General features: G+C 36.7%; 4 protein-coding genes across 6 annotated transcripts; 3 read left to right on the top strand and 1 right to left on the bottom strand.

The window, feature by feature from the left end:
* Window positions 1-658: 658 nt before the first annotated feature.
* LOC145217974 (large ribosomal subunit protein uL24-like) lies at window positions 659-2,940 on the top strand. Its single transcript, XM_080085375.1, is given in 5 exon segments — window positions 659-713; window positions 921-943; window positions 945-1,088; window positions 2,279-2,419; window positions 2,778-2,940. Coding segments are annotated over 5 exon segments (477 nt in total). The 5' UTR covers window positions 659-673; the 3' UTR covers window positions 2,907-2,940.
* Window positions 2,941-3,003: 63 nt separating this feature from the next.
* LOC145217972 (uncharacterized) lies at window positions 3,004-7,511 on the top strand. Of its 2 annotated transcripts, XM_080085368.1 has the most exons (9): window positions 3,004-4,314; window positions 4,458-4,577; window positions 4,638-4,798; window positions 4,978-5,140; window positions 5,203-5,429; window positions 5,503-5,617; window positions 5,682-5,805; window positions 6,272-6,404; window positions 6,856-7,511. In XM_080085368.1, exons 1-9 carry the CDS (start codon window positions 3,592-3,594, stop codon window positions 6,938-6,940), a joined length of 1,851 nt encoding a protein of 616 aa, XP_079941494.1. In that variant the 5' UTR covers window positions 3,004-3,591; the 3' UTR covers window positions 6,941-7,511. The 2 variants fall into 2 exon arrangements, with proteins under 2 accessions (XP_079941494.1, XP_079941495.1); XM_080085369.1 differs by lacking the exon at window positions 4,458-4,577.
* Window positions 7,512-8,140: 629 nt separating this feature from the next.
* Window positions 8,141-12,136, bottom strand: LOC145219865 (monocarboxylate transporter 12-B-like). The gene is made up of 8 exons (XM_080087172.1): window positions 11,950-12,136; window positions 11,181-11,324; window positions 10,628-10,806; window positions 10,297-10,404; window positions 9,504-9,675; window positions 9,154-9,281; window positions 8,448-8,676; window positions 8,141-8,289 (listed from the first exon to the last, which is right to left on the bottom strand). The coding sequence occupies exons 1-8, from the start codon at window positions 12,134-12,136 to the stop codon at window positions 8,141-8,143; spliced, it is 1,296 nt and encodes a 431-aa protein (XP_079943298.1).
* A 2,202-nt stretch (window positions 12,137-14,338) lies between these two features.
* On the top strand, window positions 14,339-19,401 carry LOC145220043 (monocarboxylate transporter 6-like). 2 transcript variants are annotated; one of them, XM_080087341.1, is made up of 8 exons: window positions 14,339-14,813; window positions 15,268-15,411; window positions 15,769-15,947; window positions 16,524-16,628; window positions 16,769-16,940; window positions 17,139-17,266; window positions 17,834-18,062; window positions 18,858-19,401. In XM_080087341.1, the coding sequence occupies exons 1-8, from the start codon at window positions 14,627-14,629 to the stop codon at window positions 19,007-19,009; spliced, it is 1,296 nt and encodes a 431-aa protein (XP_079943467.1). In that variant the 5' UTR covers window positions 14,339-14,626; the 3' UTR covers window positions 19,010-19,401. The 2 variants fall into 2 exon arrangements, with proteins under 2 accessions (XP_079943467.1, XP_079943466.1); XM_080087340.1 differs by having other exon boundaries at window positions 16,524-16,658.
* The last annotated feature ends 2,489 nt before the right edge of the window (window positions 19,402-21,890 follow it).

Raw genomic sequence — 21,890 nt, 5'->3', positions numbered from 1 at the left:
TTTCCAATAACTGTTTAAACATATATTATTTTTTTTCAAGAAAGAAACAGGAAACTACATAAAAACCCGGTACCTGGCACGAGACTCAGAACAATCAAGCTAAAGTAAATGGAACGTTGCGCTCAATCAAGCGTTAACTGACAAATCGATCTGGTTCTGGAACGCCTACATGGGTTTGGAGAATTTGTCCCGTAGTGTCCATTTTTTCCTCGGTTTGTTTTATTTTATCAAACCACTCATTTTGTCCAGGTGTCAATATTATCCTAAGCCGATCCCAAGTCTGAACCTGTTTAGTATCAATATATTCCTGTATACTTTGGTTATTTGGGATAAATTCTACCCAAAAGTAGGAAATTTTAGCTATTATTTTTTGTTACGCCAGAATGATGTGTTAAGGAAAGTTGGATCATATTACGTTACTCTTGAAGGATATATAACTTATCAAATGATGTTGCTGAGGAAAGATAGACTGAGAAATCTCTATTCTGTCTTAATTTTAAACTTTGCAAACATTTGTACAACAAACCAAATTTTAAGCAAAAATTGCACATGAAAATGGTCAACAATACAAAAAACATACAAAACGTTTTTTTCGTCGTAGTCACAATGGAAATGTGAAATGTGAGGTTTTGCCAAGTCATGTTTCTGTGACGAAGCATGCGTAACGTCCCGGATGAAAAAAAATCACCGGTCTTTTCAAGGGAAGAGGCAAGGTACTGAAGCACTTAGCGTAAACATACCCAGTTTTATCCCAATAAATCGCATATTGCAGTTACATAAATATACCTAAAGTTTGGCAATTAGGCAAAGCATTTTCAAAGTAACAGAAATGATAAATATAATCACAAATTCAGTGGAAACTGCAATGTAACGGCGATGTACAATATTATCCATTGATAATCTGTTTACGTTTTGTTAAGATGAAGTTCAACAAGCTAAAGACATCATCTCGCCGGAAGAACAGAAAGGAGTATTTCAATGCTCCTTCACACATCAGGAGAAAGTTTATGGGATCTCCTTTGTCGAAGGAATTAAGACAAAAGTATACCGTCAGGAGTATGCCCATCAGAAAGGATGATGAAGTTCAGGTAAAATTGGATTTTATTTTCTGAACTGAGTGGTTTAGGTTAGAGCTTGAATCATTGGGTTAATGGATTTATTGTATAGGGTTCCTGTTAAAATTTGTTTTAAAAACTAAATTAGCCATTTTGCTAAATCTGGTGTTCCCAAAACATTTTTTCTGTCCCCTTTAAAAAAGACCTTTCACCCTGACACCAGTTCATTAACTTTTTGTTAGAAGTAGTCAATGTCATAAATACGGGTCACCAAATTTGTTAATGCTTGGTGCCAGCCAAATTTTCTTCTCACTATCTTTCGTCTGTCCGTATTCCAGCAGATCCCTTAATTGCCCATTTATTCTCCTGTGCCCATTGTATTGTTGCTCATGCCCCTGGTACTTTGAGAATCACTGGTTTAAAAATTTGTATGGGCTTTAACCAGTCTGCAGAGTATGGCAGCTGCATGCGTGATTTTTTTTGGGAAAAAAAACTTTTGTACGCCAATTTTTGGGGTTGCACGCGGAAATTTAGCACCAAAGGCATTCAATTGTCTTGTCTTGACCTGTATCTCTTGCTTTGCACCTGCTGAAATAGGTCTTGTATGCACACATGTGGGACATGTCGGTCTTGCACATGCGAGATCTCGTCTGGAACTGCCATGTTCTGCAGACTGGGGCTTTAACAATCCATTGACAATTGCAATTTTTAAATTAAAAGTTTAGTAAATTGCAATTTTTAAAACTTGATTTGTTGGTTTAGTTGTGGAGTTGATTTGTAGATACCCAGTTTGTCTAGAAAATTGGATAATTTTTATCAATAATTTCTGATAGTGTGAATCTTTGTTTATCATGGTATTATGTATTGGGCCAGCCCCAGCTGCTAACCCAGGATTTGGAGGCAATTTTTCATGTCACTGCAATGATTTGCAAGTTTACATTCAAGTACTTTTGGTAGAATTGAAACCAGTCAATTGCTTATTTAAGTTTGTTAAATTAGGAGGCACAGAATCACCATTACACAAAGTATGGAAAGTCATTTCGATTTTGATGAATCAAGTTCATTGGCATGCTTATTTGCATTAGTGGCTAAGCTATTTCTTATTAATATCCTACTATTGCAACTTTTTAAACAAGAGGTCATACTGTATATGAAATGATATTTCTATATGGTTACACACTTCTTCTTATGCAAGATAAAACCACAGGTAAAATTTGTTTCAGATTGTGCGTGGTCATTTCAAAGGCCAACAAGTTGGAAAGGTCACTCAAGTTTATCGTAAAAAGTATGTCATTCATGTTGAGCGAATCCAGCGTGAAAAAGCAAACGGAGCTACTGTTTTTGTCGGAATTCACCCCAGCAAAGTATGCAAAAATAGTAGTACAGTAGTAAATCTTGATCAATCCAGAAAAAAAATTCCGGATTAGGCGAAGATCAATGTTAACCGACGTTGATTAAAACCTTACCAACTGTGCCATAACCTTACCATATTACAAACCATTTGTACCCAGAATTTTGTCCGAATTAGGTGAAATCTGGATTAACTGAATCTGGTTTAACCGAGGTTTACTGTATGTGGTAAATTTGACAATTGGAAATATTAAAGAGATTGTGCTGCTGAAATGTTAAATAACTAGACAAAACTAGAGTTTCAATGCACTTTGGAATCAGTCTGTGTTTTCATGGAGCAATTTTATTGATTTTCTGACATTTTTTATACAGGTAGTGATTACTAAGCTGAAACTTGACAAGGACCGCAAGCGCATTCTTGAACACAAAGCCCGATCCCGACGGGTTGATTTGGAAAAGGGCAAACATACTGAAGAAACAATTCAGCAGATGGAAACCTGATGTTTCACTAAATAAAATACAAAAAATGACATTGGTCTAGTAGTGTTTGATGCAAGGGGCCATAATTCATGCTTTTTGCACAATGGTGTAGACTGTAGAGCAGGGGTGGGCAACCTGCGGCCCTTCATTGAAAGTGCAGCCCGCAGAGACGCTTGGATTTCAAAAATACGGGAAACGAGTCCAATTATTACATATTTTTGAGCTGATTAATGCGCCTGGTGCTAGTTTTCTGCAAACTGGCAAAATGTGGCTAGAAACAAAGCAAAATCACTTTGTCTCATGCACATGTGCGGCCCGCGCTCCAATTTTGACATTCATAATTGGCCCTACAGTAACAAAGGTTGCCCACCCCTGCTGCAGAGTGACAGAATTAGGTGAATCGGGGACACTGAGACATAAGAAAAAACTGGGTTGTAAAATTGTTTTAATTTAGTAAAAACAGTGTGCATTTATTACTACTGAAACGCTGGGCAATTCGCGCAGCCTCCAAGTAAAAAAAAACGCAGACCATTTTTTGATTTCGCTGTAAATTTTTGTGTGTTCATTCATGCGTGTCGTTTACCGGGAAGCTTCAAAATCAAAACATTTTCTAAAATTTGTCAAACTCGCCTTTAACTTTAGTTGCCGGGAGCGGAGTTTAGTTACCTACGTTACTCAACATTCGAGTCTTTAATGTAAATTAGGAATGTCAGAGTCCCGTCAACTAGTCAGAGAACTCCTTTCTTGGGCTGGAGAGGAACTTCAATTAGCTGCGGCGGAAAACTATCAAACATCCGTAGCTCATCAAAGTGAGCTTGTACAGAACGCAACATTGAGAAAACTGTGGAAGCATTTGATTGAAAATGTTAAGAGCCAAGAACATGTAGCAGAAATTAAAGGCAACTTGGAATTAGACTCCCTGCAAAAGGAGACTGTAGAATTAACAAAGACCTGCGCAGATAAGCAACATGAGCTCTCCGAAGCTGAAAAAGAAATTAAAACTTTGGAGCATCAGCTGTTAAAGCAAAGGCATGACTGTTGTGAATCAGAGCTTAATCTTCAGCAACTGGAAATTGCCTCTAAAGTTTCAGACCATAAAAGATTGTTTGAACAAGCCAAGATCTTAAGGAGACAAATTGACTTGTCCAGTATTGCTGACACCGCTAAATCTTTAAACCTAAACAAAAATGAATTGGAAGAAAAAACTAAAGCAAGTGAAAAAATATCAACCTTTGCTGCTTGTATTACTGATGTCAATGATTTGGTTTCTTGTATTGTGGATTGTTATAATGATGGCCTAAATCAACAAAATTCAAAATCAATGGAACACACAGAGTTATGGAAAATGGTTAAAGACGCTTTACAGAAATATACTGGTGCTACTGTTTTAAAGGTTCTTAACACCATTGCAAACAATGAAATAGATAAGGTGGGTTTTTGAAGTATTTACCAGAACAATTGATTTATTTATTTACAAATGTATATATATATGATTCAGTAAATTGCGTTGTTTTAGTTTATTTAAAAATTACTTAAAGAACATTTGTTTCTGTTTGTTTCTGCCTATTGTAGGTAATGAAATGTGAAAAAGTCAGTTCTGAAAAAGATTTTTCTGCAATTGAAAAGTCACTTGGTTTGGAAGACAGCTCTGTGGGACAAAATCCGGCATCTACCATCCAAAAAATGCTACTAGTATATTCCTACATACTTTTACCATTAGGATTTTATTTTTTACTTATGTTATTATTTTAGACACACAATTTGGAAAGTGGTAAAGAGTTTCTTGATACCAAAGAAAACATACAGCTAAGAGGTCTCAAAGAAAAACAGAATGCAGAAATGAAGATGAGATTACAAAACATGATCTCTGAGAAGTTTAAATCAGACAATAATGACCAACTTCAATCTTCCATGTATGTGTTGTCTTTTGAAAATTTAGTACGATTCAGCAACAATGCACTGCTGGATCCTATAACAATGTGAACGTACACTAAAAGCAGCCTTTTCTATTGTTTTGTATAGTTTTGAAAAACAATTGCAATCATGTGCTATGATATTCCTACTAAACTAACATATGATTTTACCTTTTTAGTGAAACACTTGATGCTGAAATTGAACTGTCATCTCTTACTGCAATGTTTGAATCGCTCAAACAGTCTACAACAGAACTTCAGGAGAATTTTAATCGCAAAGAATCGAATGATAAACAAATTCAAGCAGTGCTAATGGAAATAAAAAATTTCAATTCGGAACTGGTATATTTATTTATTTTTTGTTCAACAACTTTCTGTTCAAATACTTATGATTTTATATTCAGATGAAAAACCAGTCACATCTGGTAGAAGTTACTGAACAAAATTTGAAATTTCGATCCAGCCTTGCTAAACAACAGGAGGAAGCACTGACCAAAATCAAAACTGCAATGCTAAATGGATGCTCAGAGTTACAGCAGTCATCAGCAAGTTTACAACAGTCTCTTAATGATGAATTAGCAAGCTTTCAAAATTGTGATATCCTGCAAATGATGAAAATCTGCATTCAATTGTGAGTACAGTACCCAGTAACATTTACTTTAATGTTTGAGTTTTGGGGCTATATAGGTTGTTGTATTTTTCAGAAAAATGATTCCAATCGGTGACATGTTTATTTACCGTGCATTTAAGAGTGATCACAATAGCGGTGGACAGTCTTACAACAAAGTAACATCTTCACTGGATGCTATGGAAATTGCAGTACGTTAACTGAAAGCGTAACAAAGTATAATATCCATTGCCTAACAAACTGTTTTGTTTTTAGTCCCCCTGTGATGTATTAGACAAAATACTCCAACTAAAGACCAAGCTTAGTTACCAAAAGTCTGTGGAAAGCCAAGTGTGCTCGGCAGAAAAAGCAAATCATAAGAGTTCTGAGCAATTACAAAGTATGTTGTAGACTTTTTTGTTCCTTGAAGTGAGTTTTTTTCTAGATCAGGGGTGGGCAACCTTTGTTTCTGTGGGGCCAATTACAAATGTCAAAGTTGGATCGCGGGCCGCACCTGTGTATAACACAAAGTAATTTTGCTTTGTTGCTTACCAAATATGCTAAATTACAAGTATAATTCGTATTTGATTCTAGCCACGTTTTGCCAGGTCGCAGAAAACTAGCATCAGGCACATTAATCAGCCCAAAAATATGTAGTAATTGGACTCGTTTGCCAGTACTTTTGAAATCCAAGCGTCTCTGCGGGCCGCTCAACCTTTAAAGATGGACCGCAGGTTGCCCACCCCTGTTCTAGATGCATAGTTACAGCCAAGAATAGTAGGAATTTGTACTGAAAGAGTTACTGAGAATTTGCCTTGAATTTTTTTTTACTATTTGGGTTTTCAAAGTATTTTCTCTGGTTACAGAACTTCTGGATCAGGCTAAATCGTTTTCTGAAGAGCAAACGGCCGAGTTGACTCCACAAATAAACCGTGGCTTAAAATCGGTCCGCATATTTGAAAATGAAACCAAAAAATTTGAAAAAGCAGTGCAAGAGTGGTGAGCAAGTACCTTTTAGCTTATGACGTTTTGTATTATGTTTTTCAGTAAGCTTAAATGTTATAAATTAACCTAATTAATGAGATTTGGGGCTCATGCCGAAACAATAATATGTGCGCATTCAAAAAGTAAACTATGTTAGAACTTAGATTCTTCTGGTCTATTTGGTCCAACCTTATTTCACAAGCCTCTTTACATGGAGCGTTTAAGCGTATTCGATACGCATTTCTCTCGTTTTCGAAAAAGGAAAAAAAAACCTTGAATGCGATTCGGTTCGGCAACCATGTAATTTTACGCTTTAGCGAATCGAAATCGTGACGTCACACAATGCGCATCAACGATACGATTCGATTCGCTCATGTAAAAAGGCTTAATGTTAACGACGAACCATTCTATTTTAGTAGCGTACTTTGTGCCTTACAAGCTAAAAAATGTTTTTATTTCTCTCTAGGTACGAAGAACCGGCGCAGGGCTCTGTACCTTGGTTAACATTTGAAGGATCAACGTTATCTGAGCTGAAACAAAATTTGAATTAAGCCTCTTTACATGGAGCGTTTAAGCGTATTCGATACGCATTTCTCTCGTTTTCGAAAAAGAAAAAAGGCAAAGCGTATTAAGACTTCTCCGATTCTCGATGCGCTCGGCACAGGTGGTTTGAATACGCTTAGGCGCCAATACGCTTAGGAGAACTCTTTTGTGAACAATTACGTCAACTTGAAACCATATGTTGTTTGTTTAATTTGGTGCCGAAAATAACGGGGAAATTTGTAGCTAATACTGAACGAATGTTCCATACACCAAGTTACATATTTAATCGAGTTTTTCGTCCAACTGGTGCAAATTTATACAAATTAGTCGTTTTTTTATACATATAACCCACAATAGACTCTAATGAAACAAATTTAATAGATTTGTACAGTCATAAAAAGAAATTTTTTAATGTGCTACATGGCCTGGAAATGTAATACAGTTTTAGTACGTACAACTTAGAAATCAGCACTTATTACTATTGGACAATGAAGTCAGAGTGATCTATACACTTTGAATATTTCTTCCAACTATTCCTGAGGGTTTAACTGTTCACAATAAACAAATTCATACATTTGGTATGTCTAAACTCGACGCAAACAACTGCTGCACACAAATTAATTCAGATTTTTTCAGAAGAATAGACTAAAAGTCTAAAAATACTTTAAAATTAACAATTATCCGGCTCTATGTTTGTATATCACTTTACAATGACCACCATATCGTTTTTGCGCAAAGCTGAAAACCTTGAATGCGATTCGGTTCGGCAACCATGTAATTTTACGCTTTAGCGAATCGAAATCGTGACGTCACACAATGCGCATCAACGATTCGATTCGCTCATGTAAAAGGCTTACAAGGTATTGAGAAAACACATTGAAGTCCTAAGTTACAAATAATTTCATTCTGAAAGCAAAGACAAAAACATTGTTTTTTGTTGAAAATTAATCTTTAGCTATCGTAGTTTGTTCATAGCGTTGTCGACAGTCGGCACAGCATTACAAAAAAACGAAATGCAACAAAAAAGGCTGCTAAAGAATACGCAGCTTTAAACAGAGAACAGTGGCGACACGAAATAAAAGCAATGTTTTCTCTGCACAGTCAACCCAAAACTTAACAAAAAACGTATCAATGGCTGCAAATATGGATACGAATGCAAATAAACACAACTAGCTAGAAGTGGTGTTCGAACCAGCGACGCAAAATCATCACTCAAGGGAAATGCTGATTGCTTTTTGTTGATTTTTCTGAGGATATCGAATATGTAGTAAAAACATTCCGACTGATGCGGCAAAGTACATTGACGCTCCTAAGTAGAAAACATTTGAGAGCTTACCAGTTTGATCAACGGTTATTCCTGGAAACAGAAATTGCAGCGTTAGTATTTTAATTCTGTTTACGTGTTATTATACTTTAACTAAGTTGATTAGAATAGTTTGTAAGTGAATACCTTAATGACAATGGCAAGATTTGGCGTTTATATACAAGCAACAAAATTAAGCAAGACTGTCCGACCTGCGAGCAAATTGGCTGCAGAGACAAATAAAAATCCAAATAAATTGGTGTAGGAGTTCGCAGCAGCAAAATATTTCTCCGGGAATATTTCAACAATGTAGTTGATTAAAATCCCGTCAGTTGCGCCTTCTAGCAGCCCAATTCCAACACACAATATCATCACGGGAATGTAACCTCGTAGGGAAGACAGAATCGCGAGCAAAATCGCAGCTATCAAAAATTCGCCACTCTGTAACCAAATAAAAAATGTTTACAAACCAGTGTGACAGATTCGAAACCAAACCAAAAATTTTTTAAAAAGTATTGACAGGCTTTGCCATTTGAAGATTTTTGTATCAGTTTTTGTTTCCTTTTTTCATTTTTAGCTTTAGTGGGTATGGGAGGGGTAACGAACGAATGCGTTATGCCACAAACAAGTACCCCGTCGAGCTGCCTGTTTTGTTGCAAGTTCGTTGAATCATTTTTATTTAATTTTGTTGGTAGTTGGTAACTTCTGGTGAAGATGTTGGTAACTTCTATTTACTTCAACTCAAAAGGCTCCATTGGTTTTGAGCAAGGTTTCTTGTTCAGGGAATCACCACTGAGACAGGATTGTATAGGCCTAACCTACAACCTAGTGCACAAAAGGCGGTTATGACAAACCGTTGAACAATCTTACCAAACAGATCAAACGATTCGAACCTGTTGTTCATATACACTTGCTTACCACAAGAAGCTTGCGCCTCGATTCCTTTATTTTGTGGAAAAACATGCCCACCATAACCTTGGCGCTCATCTCCCCAACAGCTATAGCCGACGGAAGGAATGAAGCTTGTACTTCAGTTAATCCAAGTTCTGTCGAGACAAGTCTTACTATAACGGTAGTATATAGGCTATACTTATTTAAATCAAGGTTACTGATCGGATTGGTCAGAGCCATGACTTTTAAAAGAACACCTATTTTATTTGAACTCCTTATTTTTTATTTTCTGTATTTTATTTCCGGAATACGTAGCTACACGTAAACAATTAAGGCAAGCTATTTTTTTTCTTATACCTTTAAATAAAATAACAAACCTTGAACGCCGTATGGAACAATATAGGAAACCGTAATAGCGATACCGCTTGCGTATCCAGCAAATAAGAGCAACAAAATGTAGGTGGCGGGCAAAGCAAAAAAGCCAAGATCGAATTGAAAATAGATTGAGCGCAGAGCTTTAGACCCACAGCAGTTTGGAGCATCTCCTACCTGAAATAAAATACAAAAACTACTGAGGAAGACCGGTAGACGATCAGCGTCTGTTAAATTGAATATTTACGAAACAGTATTAATTTCGCCTATTAAGAGGGCATCGTCAGTTTCAGTACATAAGAAATTAAAATAAAATACAAAATATAAATTTAAAAGAAACATATATCATGTCGTGCTCAATGTGTTCAAAAGTTTGTTTGACAGGTTTACAACAAAGAAGACATACACAATCGTCAATAAAAGACAACAGCTTAAACAAGACGTTTTAGGGCTGTTGGGCATTAGTTTAAGTCCAGCAACTAGCTACATTATTAAGGCAATTTATATTTTAAAAAAACGTACGCGCGAAGAATGTGAAGTCAGGCCCGAATTAATCCCGTTTGTTAACAAAAACCTAAAAGCCTGAACCGACCCGATCGGTTACAACTCTGATTCAGTAAACTTCTTTTGGGCGTAAGTCGGATTTTTTAAAAAAATATTCGGATTCGGTCCAATAAAGTTTAGGCCCGCTTACAACTCAGGTCCGAGAACTTTTCATGTATATATAGTCGTGTAAATATTGTTAAGATTTTTGGACTGTAAAATTAGGTACATTAATGTAGGTTTAAATTTTTAAACCTTATCTTCCGCATCAGTAAAGAGTTGTTTTTGTGGTTCCATCATTTTCGCATTGGATTCCATTGTTCCTCCAACTGCCACTGTGTGTATGAAGATGCCTGATATTATCTACACAAAAACATCACCGTCAACTATTAATAGTTGCTTACCAAGAATTCACATTTTGACTTAAAAATATTTAAATGCTTTCGGGACATATACCAACGCATGTGTCAATATTAATATCCATATTCATACTATACTCCTGTAGTGATAAAGCCGGATGCTCTGCTATGTGTTGCATTTATTGCGGTCACTAAATTCCCATAAACGCGAAGCCACAAAAGCTTACCAATATCGCACCTCTCCATGTGTAATTTGAAATAAGAACTTGCCAAGTTGGACAACCAAGGAAAGGACCAAGTCCGTAGCCCATAAATACGAGCTGAAACGCTAAGACTCTTCTAGTTTTCGGTACACAATCGGCCACATTTTTAAGTACCAATGGCAACTGCAACCCAAAGCATAGACCTAAAGACAAGAAATATATTGACGCATGCTATAGGTACATTTTCAATTAAACAAATTATGAATGAAACACACAAAAATTACGAGTCCTTACGAGAGTGCTTTAAATTAAATAAAACGTTAATTAAGAGCATAATTTAAATATCATTTAAATGCAAAGTAAGCGATTGAGCCATCTAAACATTTTCGCAAAAAGTCGTTTTTAAAAAACTTGGAAAACCTTCAATGCATTTTAACGGTAGGAACATAATGCACCAGGCCTATGGTTTTCCACGCTTCACGATGTTTTTTTATTTAAAAAACGTCAGTTTCAAAAATAAATTTTAAATATAGCAAAAATATTAGAACTTGTCCAATATTTTAGTTTGTCTTAGCACCTGGAATCGCTCCAAAAAGGGCGACTACGCACCAAAATGGAAGATGGATGACAGCAAGCGAAGTTGAAACTGCAGCAAGCATCCCAAACGCCATCATTAAAGCTCGTAAAGACCAATACTTCACCAAGACGGGACATAGCAACCCTGCGATAATTTTGATTGGTTAAAACGTGTTAGGAAATGAGAAATGAAGATAAATGAAGTTTTAAAGTAATCGTGACCAGCAAACATATCTCGACATGCATAGAAGTATATTATTTTATTTTTCCCAGTGTAGACAAAGTACATTCGTCATACCAGCCCATAGCCTGACTAAATTTAAATAGGTGTCATCCCAAAAATAATCCACTAGGTTTGCCTCCAAATGCAATAGCGTTTTGTCCCTGCAAATGCCAAATGAAATTAACACATTTAGCTTTCTAAATATAGTTCGAATAACATCGCCAATCATTACAGAATTTTAGTTCGTAATAGGTTTATAGAAAGGCTACGTCCGAGGTCGTATTAAAATGTTCGTTTGGTGTTTGTGGGCAATACACACGCACCTTTGATCTCCTTTTACCACATTCTCACGTTACAACATGTTTGCTTGCACACATGGGTGATTTTTGCGTATAACGGACGAGTGACTACGTGGGGATTTTTATACACAGTTGAGTGTTTCCGGTTTTAGGCAAAGGAATTGTTCAGTACATATTTTATGCCTATATGTGCAAAATTTGCCCACTCTTGCGAAATTGTCTGCTTGCAAGGCAAGTATGTGACCTACCTGATGCAGCATAACCAACGTAGAACGCTCCCATCACCATCGAGACATAAGTGTATTCAATGTCATATTCATACATAAAATGCAGATAGAACATCGAGTAGCAACGGTCGGTAGTGCTGCGTATCATAGAAAACAGAAGTCCAAAAATCACAATAATCCATGGCCAAAAATCCTTTTTGCTGACCATTTTTATTGTTACACACCATGCAGTCCCTGTAATTAGGACACCAATGAAACAACATGGACACACTTGGGCTCGCAAGGCTTTCTGTACAAATAGTATGAAGTTTAACGTCAGCACTTTGAGATAAATTACTTCCCTTTTCTGCTACTCAAGACTTTGAAGTATCTTTCAAAACTACTCAGGCAATCGATATGTGGAAAGCTAATATGTGCTCAACCGAGGTGCTGTTAAGCTTTAGCGATGATCTGGTAAATACCTAATCCTAGCTTGCACATTTTTTCTTGTATCATGCCATGTGGTGTTTTTACTACTTATCTGTTTTGTTTTAAAATTCAAGTAGCCGTACATATACACACAAATTATTGTTATTGCTGCAACGATAAACTTGTTGGCCGTATTAGCCGTACCAGTGCGCCATTATACATTAAACGGGCTTTATTAACAGCTTTGCTCGTTTCTAGTGTTTCCCTGGAACTGCATGACACATATGTGTGCTTTACCGTTTTTGTGTAACCAAGATCTGCTAACTAAGTAATGTATTGACACAGATTGTCGATTAGTGTGCTTTGGCGGTGCCTATACTAGTGCTGAAAAAAATAGCCTCCTAATTAAACTATGCGAATAAGAAAACCGCCAATGTACAGGGAGGAGCAAACCGCTTACTTCACAATGTCAAATTATTTTCATTGCAGGGCATATCGCTTCGTCCGACTCCCATTAGCCTACATCACGCGGCTACAACAGGACAATAAGCCGTTTCCTTTTTTGTTTGCTTTCAAATCGCCGTGTTTGCTCGTTGTTTCGTAGAGGTTTTAATAAAGTATAGTAATAGGAAAAAACTAAAATTAAACAGCAATCGTCAATTCCAAACCAACTGTGCCCTTTCTTACGTGTGTAGGCTAAATGTAAAGCATGGTAACCTTTATTTTTCTTAGTTTTATGAAGAATCGGACTGACCATGTTGGTTCCTTATCCGAAAAGCGATTAGCCTATATAACGAGTAGCCCGAACTTACCCTAAACCAGGAGTGCCCAACCCGTCGATCGCGATCGATTGGTCAATCTCGGACTGATCTCAAGTCGATCGCGAGGGTTGCAGAAAATTGTTTAAAATAGTTGCTTTGTAACGCGTTGCTGTACATAGATGACTTTATTGTGTGAATTAGTCATAAGGATTTGTTAATAATTTCATAAGTGAGCGCTTTATTATTTTACAAAAGTAATAGTTGCAGTAGTAATTAATTACAATTGTTTCTTTGTTCTGCTACTCGCTATGTCTTTGTTAATTTGCATTGGAATGGTAGATCTCGAGAGTTGGACTACCTCAAAAGTCGATCTTGAGTCAAAAAAGGTTGGGCACCCCTGCCCTAAACCATCGGTTCCCAACCTGTGGGTTGCGACCTCAACTGGGGTTGCCTGGCAATTTGTCTCAGGTCGCCTGAGGCATGGTTCCCTCATGGACCACTTTATTGTTAAGAAAAAATACAGTCTATTTTCATTAGGAGCATACTGGATCACAGCAACACCCCAATACATCTGTTTGGGGCATCTTCTTTTGTCGGCACTCAATTGGTTTCAGAACCAAGCACAGTAGGCTATGGACATTATGTGGCTATGCCAATGTACTGTTTGCAGCTGTCAGGTGCACACAAAGCGTATCAAATTTGTGGGTTTAAAGTTTAAATTCGAAACATCTACAGGTGCCTTCCAGTTTCAAGAAAACGAGCCATGACGTCATAAACGGTTAAGACTGAAAGTAAGATTGGTGTTCAGATCAGTCCGTGCATCAAGTAAGAATTTGATCGCCATTAGATGATATTGATATGACAAAAATCGTTTTCATTACTTCAGTTATTTTGAAACAACAACAAGCAGGGTATTGGCGGCCGTTGGTGAAACAAAGAAGGCCGTTCAAAATGATAGCAAATATTTATGTTCTTACTTTTTAGTCTACTCCAAGGGTCGGCAAACCCTGGTACGCTTGCCAACCTTGTCACGTAGGTGATTTTTCAAGGCACGCCCAACGATTTGTGTGTTTATGTTAAAGTACTAATTTAACATGTTACACTGCTTGTTTTTAGTTTCTTATTATGCAATTTTCTTCCAGACTATAGTCGTGTATACATGAGCCAAACGCTCTGCTCTCTTCTTAAAATTGATATCAGCTGGCACAATCCACTACTCTGAAAAATGTTGGCACGCGAATTAAGTCATTGCTAGATGGTGTGGGGGGCGGTCGTTAGACAACCGCTACAAATAAAATAACAAGTAAATTGGCTCCATAGTATACTAGTATACTATGTTGGCACGCGTAACTTAAAAGGTTGCCGAATGCCGACCCCCTACAGACCCATGCGTGCGTGACGTGAACAATGAGTTTAATTGGCCTTCCTGGATATGGAGTTCTTTGGCTCTACCCTACAGATGAGACGTTATGTCGCTGGCTCGCTGCTGATTAGGCTCAGAGAGGGACTGGTGTCTACAAGCAATCCAAATGGTGACTAAAAATGATTTCTGGCCTTGGATAATAGTGTTTTTCGGCCTTCTTTTTTCCATGATACGCAGCACTACCGACCGTTGTTACTCGATGTTCTATCTGCATTGGATGTATGAATATGATATTGAATACACTTATGTGTCGATGGTGATGGGAGCGTTCTACGTTGGTTATGCAGCATCAGGTAGCTCATGTTATTGGTGTTTGACTTAATACTTACAAATGGTGGCTGTAAGTTTGCATTGCATGTATGTTATTCACTGACACTAAGCCAACATGTTGAAATATTGCCGATTATTCGCAAACTTATCAACTCAAATTAAATATTACTTTATGGAATAATGAAGTAGGATATGATATTTTGTTGAAATGGCTTACAAGTATTTAATTTTGCACTATTGACTTAAAATCTTCTAAATTTGGATATACTAAGTAATAAGGTTAATTTACTCCACTCCCTTGCTTAAATTATTATGTATAGGATGCAGATGGTAGAAGGGTGTTTTGGTTTTTTTGCATTGGTGCAAGTAACAGAATATATTTTTTGCATGTTAAGTTCAGTTTGCAGTGACTATTTTGTTTTTATGTAGTTCAAATATATCCCAAACACATTTCTGTCAAATTACACACAATCACAGGTTTACTGTGTCTTGTCTTGGTGAAGTACTGGTCCTTACGCCAATTGATGATTGCCTGTGGGATGCTTGCTGCAGTTTCGACTTCGCTTGCTGTCATCCATCTTCCATTTTGGTGCGTAGTTGCCCTTTTTGGAGCAATTCCAGGTGCATGTTTAAATAACAAGGACCCACTGTTTATGTGACGAAATGCAATGACATGACACTATTTTGTGAAAAAACTCTTTGGTATGCATGGTATTTTTAAAATCCACTTGCATTAGCCAAAACATTCTGTTTGATTTTTTAATTTGATTTCTAATTTGATTTTTAAGGTATTGGAGTTTTGCATCTAATGATTAATTAGTTTTATGTTTCCTAATTTTAATTGTAGTAAAAGTCATTCCATGCAATTTTAATTTTAAGAATAATTGCCTTGAACTGTGAACTCATTAACATGGCATAACACTGTGGTGTTTTGGTGTACAGTTGCTGTAGTGGGATTATTATACCACTTGGCTTTAGGTTTATGCTTTGGGATGCAGCTTCCATTGGTACTTAGAAATGTGACCAACTGTGTACCAAAAAACAGGAGAGTTTTGGCCTTGCAGCTTGTCTTTATGGGCTATGGACTTGGCCCTTTCCTTGGTTGTCCGACTTGGCAAGTTCTTATCTCGAACTACACATGGAGAGGTGCAATATTGGTAATCTTTTGCATGCTTACAATTTTATTATGTTTAAAGAGGCTTATTGCACTCAAAGCGTAATGACGATCACTCTCTTGATAGCCTAAACCAGGGTGTTTATTTTTCGTAAGTGGGCCATATAACCAATTTCGGACAGTAAGCGAGGGTCACACAATTTTTTTTTCATTTACACAATAAAAAAAATCCAAAGCATTAATACATTTATATTCTATAACATACAGAGTTTGGCCGCAACACTGGCTTTCAGAACAAAATAATTGTTTACTAGACAAAGGAAACTATTATTCAGAAGTACTTGCAAATTGCTGTATGGCCCATCAGTTAGAAAATGCCGGTTTAGCTTATATTTGTTACATATAGCATGGCAACTTAGAAGGTTTACTGAAAACTAGTGAAAAGTTTTGCCTAATTCCAACTTGCAAGAAGATTGTGGCCCGCAGGCCACCTGTTGCACACCCCTGGCCTAAACACTTACTAGAGATGACCAAGATTGAACTTTTTTAAAAATAAACATATTTTACACAAAAATAACAGGAGACATTGTGTTTACTTAACAGAGAATGTTTTGTGTAGATAATTTCTGCCATCTACTTACATACAGTAGCTGTTGCGGGAACAATGAATCCAAATGCAAAAATGATTGAACCACTAAAAGTGCAGAATTCTGCAAAAGATAAGGTTAATGTCTCAGTTAGCAGACAAACCCAGGTATCGCACATTATCATTAGTCAACGTTTTTTTTTTATTAACTGAATTTTTAATCCCAAATTTAATGTTATCGGGAACTTAAATTTAATACTGCCATGCATAAATTTCAGGTAGTAGATGCTCCTAATTGTTGTGGATCGAAAACTTTGCAATCAATCTATTTCCAATTTGATCTTGGCTTTTTTACTTTACCTGCCACATATATTATGCTGCTCTTTTTCAGCGGATTTGTCAGCGGTGTTGCTGTAACTGTTTCTTACATTGTTCCTTATGGGATTCAAGGTTTGTTGATTTCACAACAGAACAACACTCAAAAAACAAATATATTAATTTCTGGCTTTACCCAATGTTATTTTTCTTTTACTGAGCAAAATCTCTGGACATAGATATTTCTGCCTTAAATTTTGTCACCCAAAAGCGTTTCTTACCAAACTGGGTGGGTGTTTTTTTATTTAATAGCTGAGACTTCATTATTTGTAGAACTTGGATTAACTGAAGTACAAGCATCATTCCTTCCGTCGGCTATAGCTGTTGGGGAGATGAGCGCCAAGGTTATAGTGGGCATGTTTTTCCACAAAATAAAGGAATCAAGGCGCAAGCTTCTTGTGGTAATAAATGCATTGTTAGTATCAAAGGAAAAAAATCAACTATTACCATAACAGTGTTACCTATAATGAGAACTCGGTTTTGACCGAATAGTTTGTTTCAATTCGACCGAAACCGATTTTTACAAACACAAGATCGGTAACTCATTTAAAGGTTGGCAACAGCGACCAAGGCAAAACCCTTTGAACTAAAAAAATAAACCTACCTGTTGCAGCACAGTGTCTTTTTTGCCTAATAAGGTACCACACAATATTTTAAACTATTGCATAACTAAAATCGCGTCAACTACTATGATTTTTAGCATCTTTCTTCCTCTCCAGGCAAAAAGTCAGTAATTTCATGGCAGTCTGGCAACGTTAAACTCCTCAAAACTTAACTGTTAGTAGTTCACAACCATTCTGTTGTGTAACACCACTATTAAAAAACTCATGCCTGGTCGATAAACGTATGTTTAAAACTGCCAAATATTTGGTTTCTGGCAAGGGATATCACTCACATGCTAAATTGTAGTTTAAATCTGATCACAATTTTGAAGCATGACTTTATGTTAATCAGTCTCTATCTTACAGAGCGTTGAATTTTTGATAGCTGCTGTTTTGCTCGCGATTCTGTCTTCCTTACGAGGTTACATTTCCGTGATGATATTGTGTGTTGGAATTGGGCTGTTAGAGGGGGCAACTGACGGGATTCTGGTGAACTACTTTGTTGAAATATTTCCAGAGAAATATTTTGCTGCTGCCAACTCATACCTGAACTTAATCGGATTCTTAATCGTCTCTGTAGCCAATTTGCTTGCAGGTTGGATAATTTGGTTTAATTTGGTTGTTTGCATAAAAAGTGAAAAAAATATGACCGCTATTTAATATAAAAAATATGGCTGCTGATTAAACGTAACAACGTATTGCAGCATGACACAGAGAATATTCTATGGCCGACCTGCTTTACTTTGGCATTTAAAAACGTCCAGTTTACACTTCCAGAATATTTGTATTCGCTGAAACGGTTTTAAATTGCCTAAAAAGGTCTAAATCAGTGGTTCCCAAACTGGGGGTCCGTGAGATGGTTTCAGGGGGTCCGTGTGGAGGCAAACATTTGTAGTAGTATTAACAACAGTACAATATTTTTAAGTTCCCAAACCGTTTTTACAATCCTGCATCTGAGTGCAAACTGTTTATCAAATCCTTGGATCAAGAAAAACTTGTGATTGTTCCTCCATTGTGACATCACAACATACATTAACAATAGAATTCTTTGTGCTTTGTTTTAAGTATTGTACACCAGAAAATTTATCTCTTTGTTGCATTGACTGCTACAGTACAGAACCTTATTAGGACTGTGAAGGTTGATTACAATTCTGCCCCCAAAAAAGTATAATAACGTATAGGTATATAATGAATGAAGGAAACGAAAAAAGACTAAATTACGTTGGGGGTCCGCGGACCGATAAATTTTATAAAAGGGGTCCGTGACTACAAAAAGGTTGGGAACCACTGGTCTAAATTATTGTGATGCGATTTTCTTAACTCAACACGCACAAAATACCCTGCTGATAAAATAACGTGTATCAAATTGAATTATGTTCTTTTTATGCAGGTATCACCGTCGATCAAACTGGAAAGCTTTCAAATGTATTATACTTGGGGGCATCAATGTATGTTGCGGCATCAGTCGGAATGTTTTTGTTGCATATACGATGCCCAACGAAAAAACAACAAAACGTTACATTTAGTCAATTGTCTGAGTAACAATTTCACGACGCGGGTTCGAATCCCGCTTAACACTGTTTTTTTTTTACTTTGTAGCCATCGTTGAGTGCTTTATGTAAGTTTTTACATGCACTGTTCAGATTAGATCGTTGCTTTTATGTCGGTCAAGATATGTTTTCATCCCGTGTTTTCTTCTGCTAAGCCACGTCAACAAAAGTAGGTATCTCATTTTTCACATGTGAAAAAGTTTTTCTGTGCTGAGAAAGACTAGCGAACAAAACCTGCATATGTGTTTTTTCATTCCTCGGAGTTTTTAAAACATATTTTGTGGCGACTTGACCTGGTGTCGGTTTACTTTGAAAGCGGAAAACATACGTTTTGAAGTTGAAATAAATGGGAAAAACGAATGAATAAACAATTTAGGTAAACCAGCAGCATTCCCAACATTGTGAGTTTCGAACAACCTTTGCACCATCAGCATAATCTATTGTAGATGAAATATGTATCTAACAAAACATTTTCGGGTTTCAAATTGTCCATGCCGTTGAGTGATACCATTTCAACCTTTTACCACTTTATCACCGCTGAAGTGATATTATTTTTTTACAGAGATTAAACACATGGATCCTTACTAGGCCTATACCTCTGTATAAAGATCAACCTATAAGCTGCTTGGAAAAATACCAATTTTTTTTTTAGTTACGGCAAACGAATTAATTTAATTAAAAGGAGCAAGTTGATTAAGGGTTTTTGACTGTCTGATCCGTGAACCATGCGAGAATCTGCTCGCCGGCGAAAAAATTTTGGCTTCGCACTATAACGTGTGGAGGCCATTGTAGCGATTGGGAGGTTAAGGACGGTGGTATAGCCTACCTTTCTAATTTGTAGTGAAGCGGTTGTAACCTTGAGACTCATCAGCGAACATTAACCTAAAAACCGATCACAACACCATAAAAAACTTTCATTAAATAAACTTGGGATTTTTCCGTTCAGCAAAAATCGATGGTTTATGCACACAACCTATATATTGTGTGTAATACATATCTTTTATAACTGATGGTTCTTAGCATTGAAATCAAACGTTTCTTACTTAAATCAGCCATCAAATAACATATTATATAACTTTTAAAACTAAACTATCGTGAGATGCAGATGGATCGATGACTTTCGGAAAAAAACGAAGTGACGTTAAAAAACATGTAAGCCTATCCATGTTTTCTTCCCAATTTATCTTGAGCGTAATTCCACTCTTAACATTCGTGAAATGGCAAAAAAAGACAAACATAATCCTTTTCAGTTGTAAAGAGTATCGTGGACCATTCCATTGCTTGAAGATAAAGTATGATGGATTCACATCAAGCCATTTGGTTAAAAATATATTTTTCTTCAAAACAGAACGGGGCATAAATTAGTTAAATGTAATTGGTCAAATGTGTAAATAGTTTTGTTTCGTACTAAAAGTTTACCAAATTATGAGCACTTATTTTCAACTTATCACCAAATAAAGTGGACAAACCAAAATAGCATTATATGAGCCACTAGTTAAAAACTGCTGTTCAAAATCAATGTCGGGTAGCCTATCTATCAGGCGTTTGATCTCGAACAAATAGCAGTGTGGAAGTTCCCTTATTGGTCTACAGCGGACTTTTCAATAGCATTGGCGCAAATACGAGAATTAGGCGACGCCCAAGTGATAAGCCTTTCTATAATTCAAGCGTAAAGACGGTCTTTCTGTATTTTCAGACCCCCTCTGACAAAATCCATTTTTCAACAACGTCCAAAGCCGCAGAAGTTTTATGTCCAAATGGATTTAAACACTATGGAATAGAGTAGTCCAATACCAACCTAAACTTTTATAGAACCATTTCGAGGTTTTTCGCTTGGTGTTTTTGCAAACCCGAGGCAATTTGTCACTGCTTGGAATACACAGCTGTTGTTTGAGCACTTTTTTTGTGCTGGCTGTTTGATTGGGCGATTCAGGAAAGCAACGTTACTGATGCGTATTTCCTTAAGTCCGTCGTGGTTTCCAAACTTTTAAAGCGACCAAAATATCTTCAAAAATCAACTTTGTGTTTTCCTACGATCCATGCAAATGCATAATTTCAATGTTAGTTGCATATTTATGTGTTGGACAGGCAAGCTTTCATAAGTTGTAGCTATGAAATGTAATAGCCTAATTGTAGGCTATGCTTAAACTAATCGTTTTTTGGCAGAAACGTATGAACTTTAGGGTGAGTGCAACGCATTTGTTAGTTACTTTTGCGCTGTTAAATTTTGTCAAAAACAAAACAAAGAGGCTACGAAACGAAGTTAAAACTTGCGTTTCTAACAAAAACAGGGGCGACGCAAAATAATTTTAGGCGATACAACTTTAGATAACAAACACTGCTATAAGTAGCGGTATTGCGTATTGCCGTCCTGTATGACCACAGAGTAATTTGAGGTTTTGAGTATTTTACTGCAAACGTGTTGCAACTGATAGCCATACTTCTGTCGAGAGTTCGCAGAAATGTCAAAATTGTGAAACACGTCTTTTCTTTCAGTGACGCACGTAATCAAGTGTGGGTCACGCTTAATGTTCGTTATAGTTTGCACGGATATGACGAAAAGGCTAAAATTGGGATTACTCTCAATCTCATGACCGAAAGTCATCAAGATCAAGATTAGCAAACGCCCGAAAAGAGGCTAAAATAGAGGAAAATGTAGCAAAAATATTGATGTAACTATTTGCAAAGCGTTTTATAAGAATATAACGATTTTTTTATACAAGACCCAGACTTTACGGTCTCTATGTCAGCTCGCAGTAGTTGATTTCAGGAAGCAAAAATGTTTATCTTGATTGATAGGAGTGAGTTGGTCTGGAAGGTTCCCTTGCAGATTTTACGCGAAAGGGCGACCACATTTCACGGTTTGAGCACAC

Source organism: Phallusia mammillata, chromosome 3, assembly GCF_965637545.1.
Source record: "Phallusia mammillata chromosome 3, kaPhaMamm4.hap1.1, whole genome shotgun sequence".
Lineage (NCBI taxonomy): Eukaryota > Metazoa > Chordata > Ascidiacea > Phlebobranchia > Ascidiidae > Phallusia > Phallusia mammillata.
Note: the sequence above shows the minus strand (reverse complement) of the source record. Positions and strands in the feature narration are given on the sequence as shown.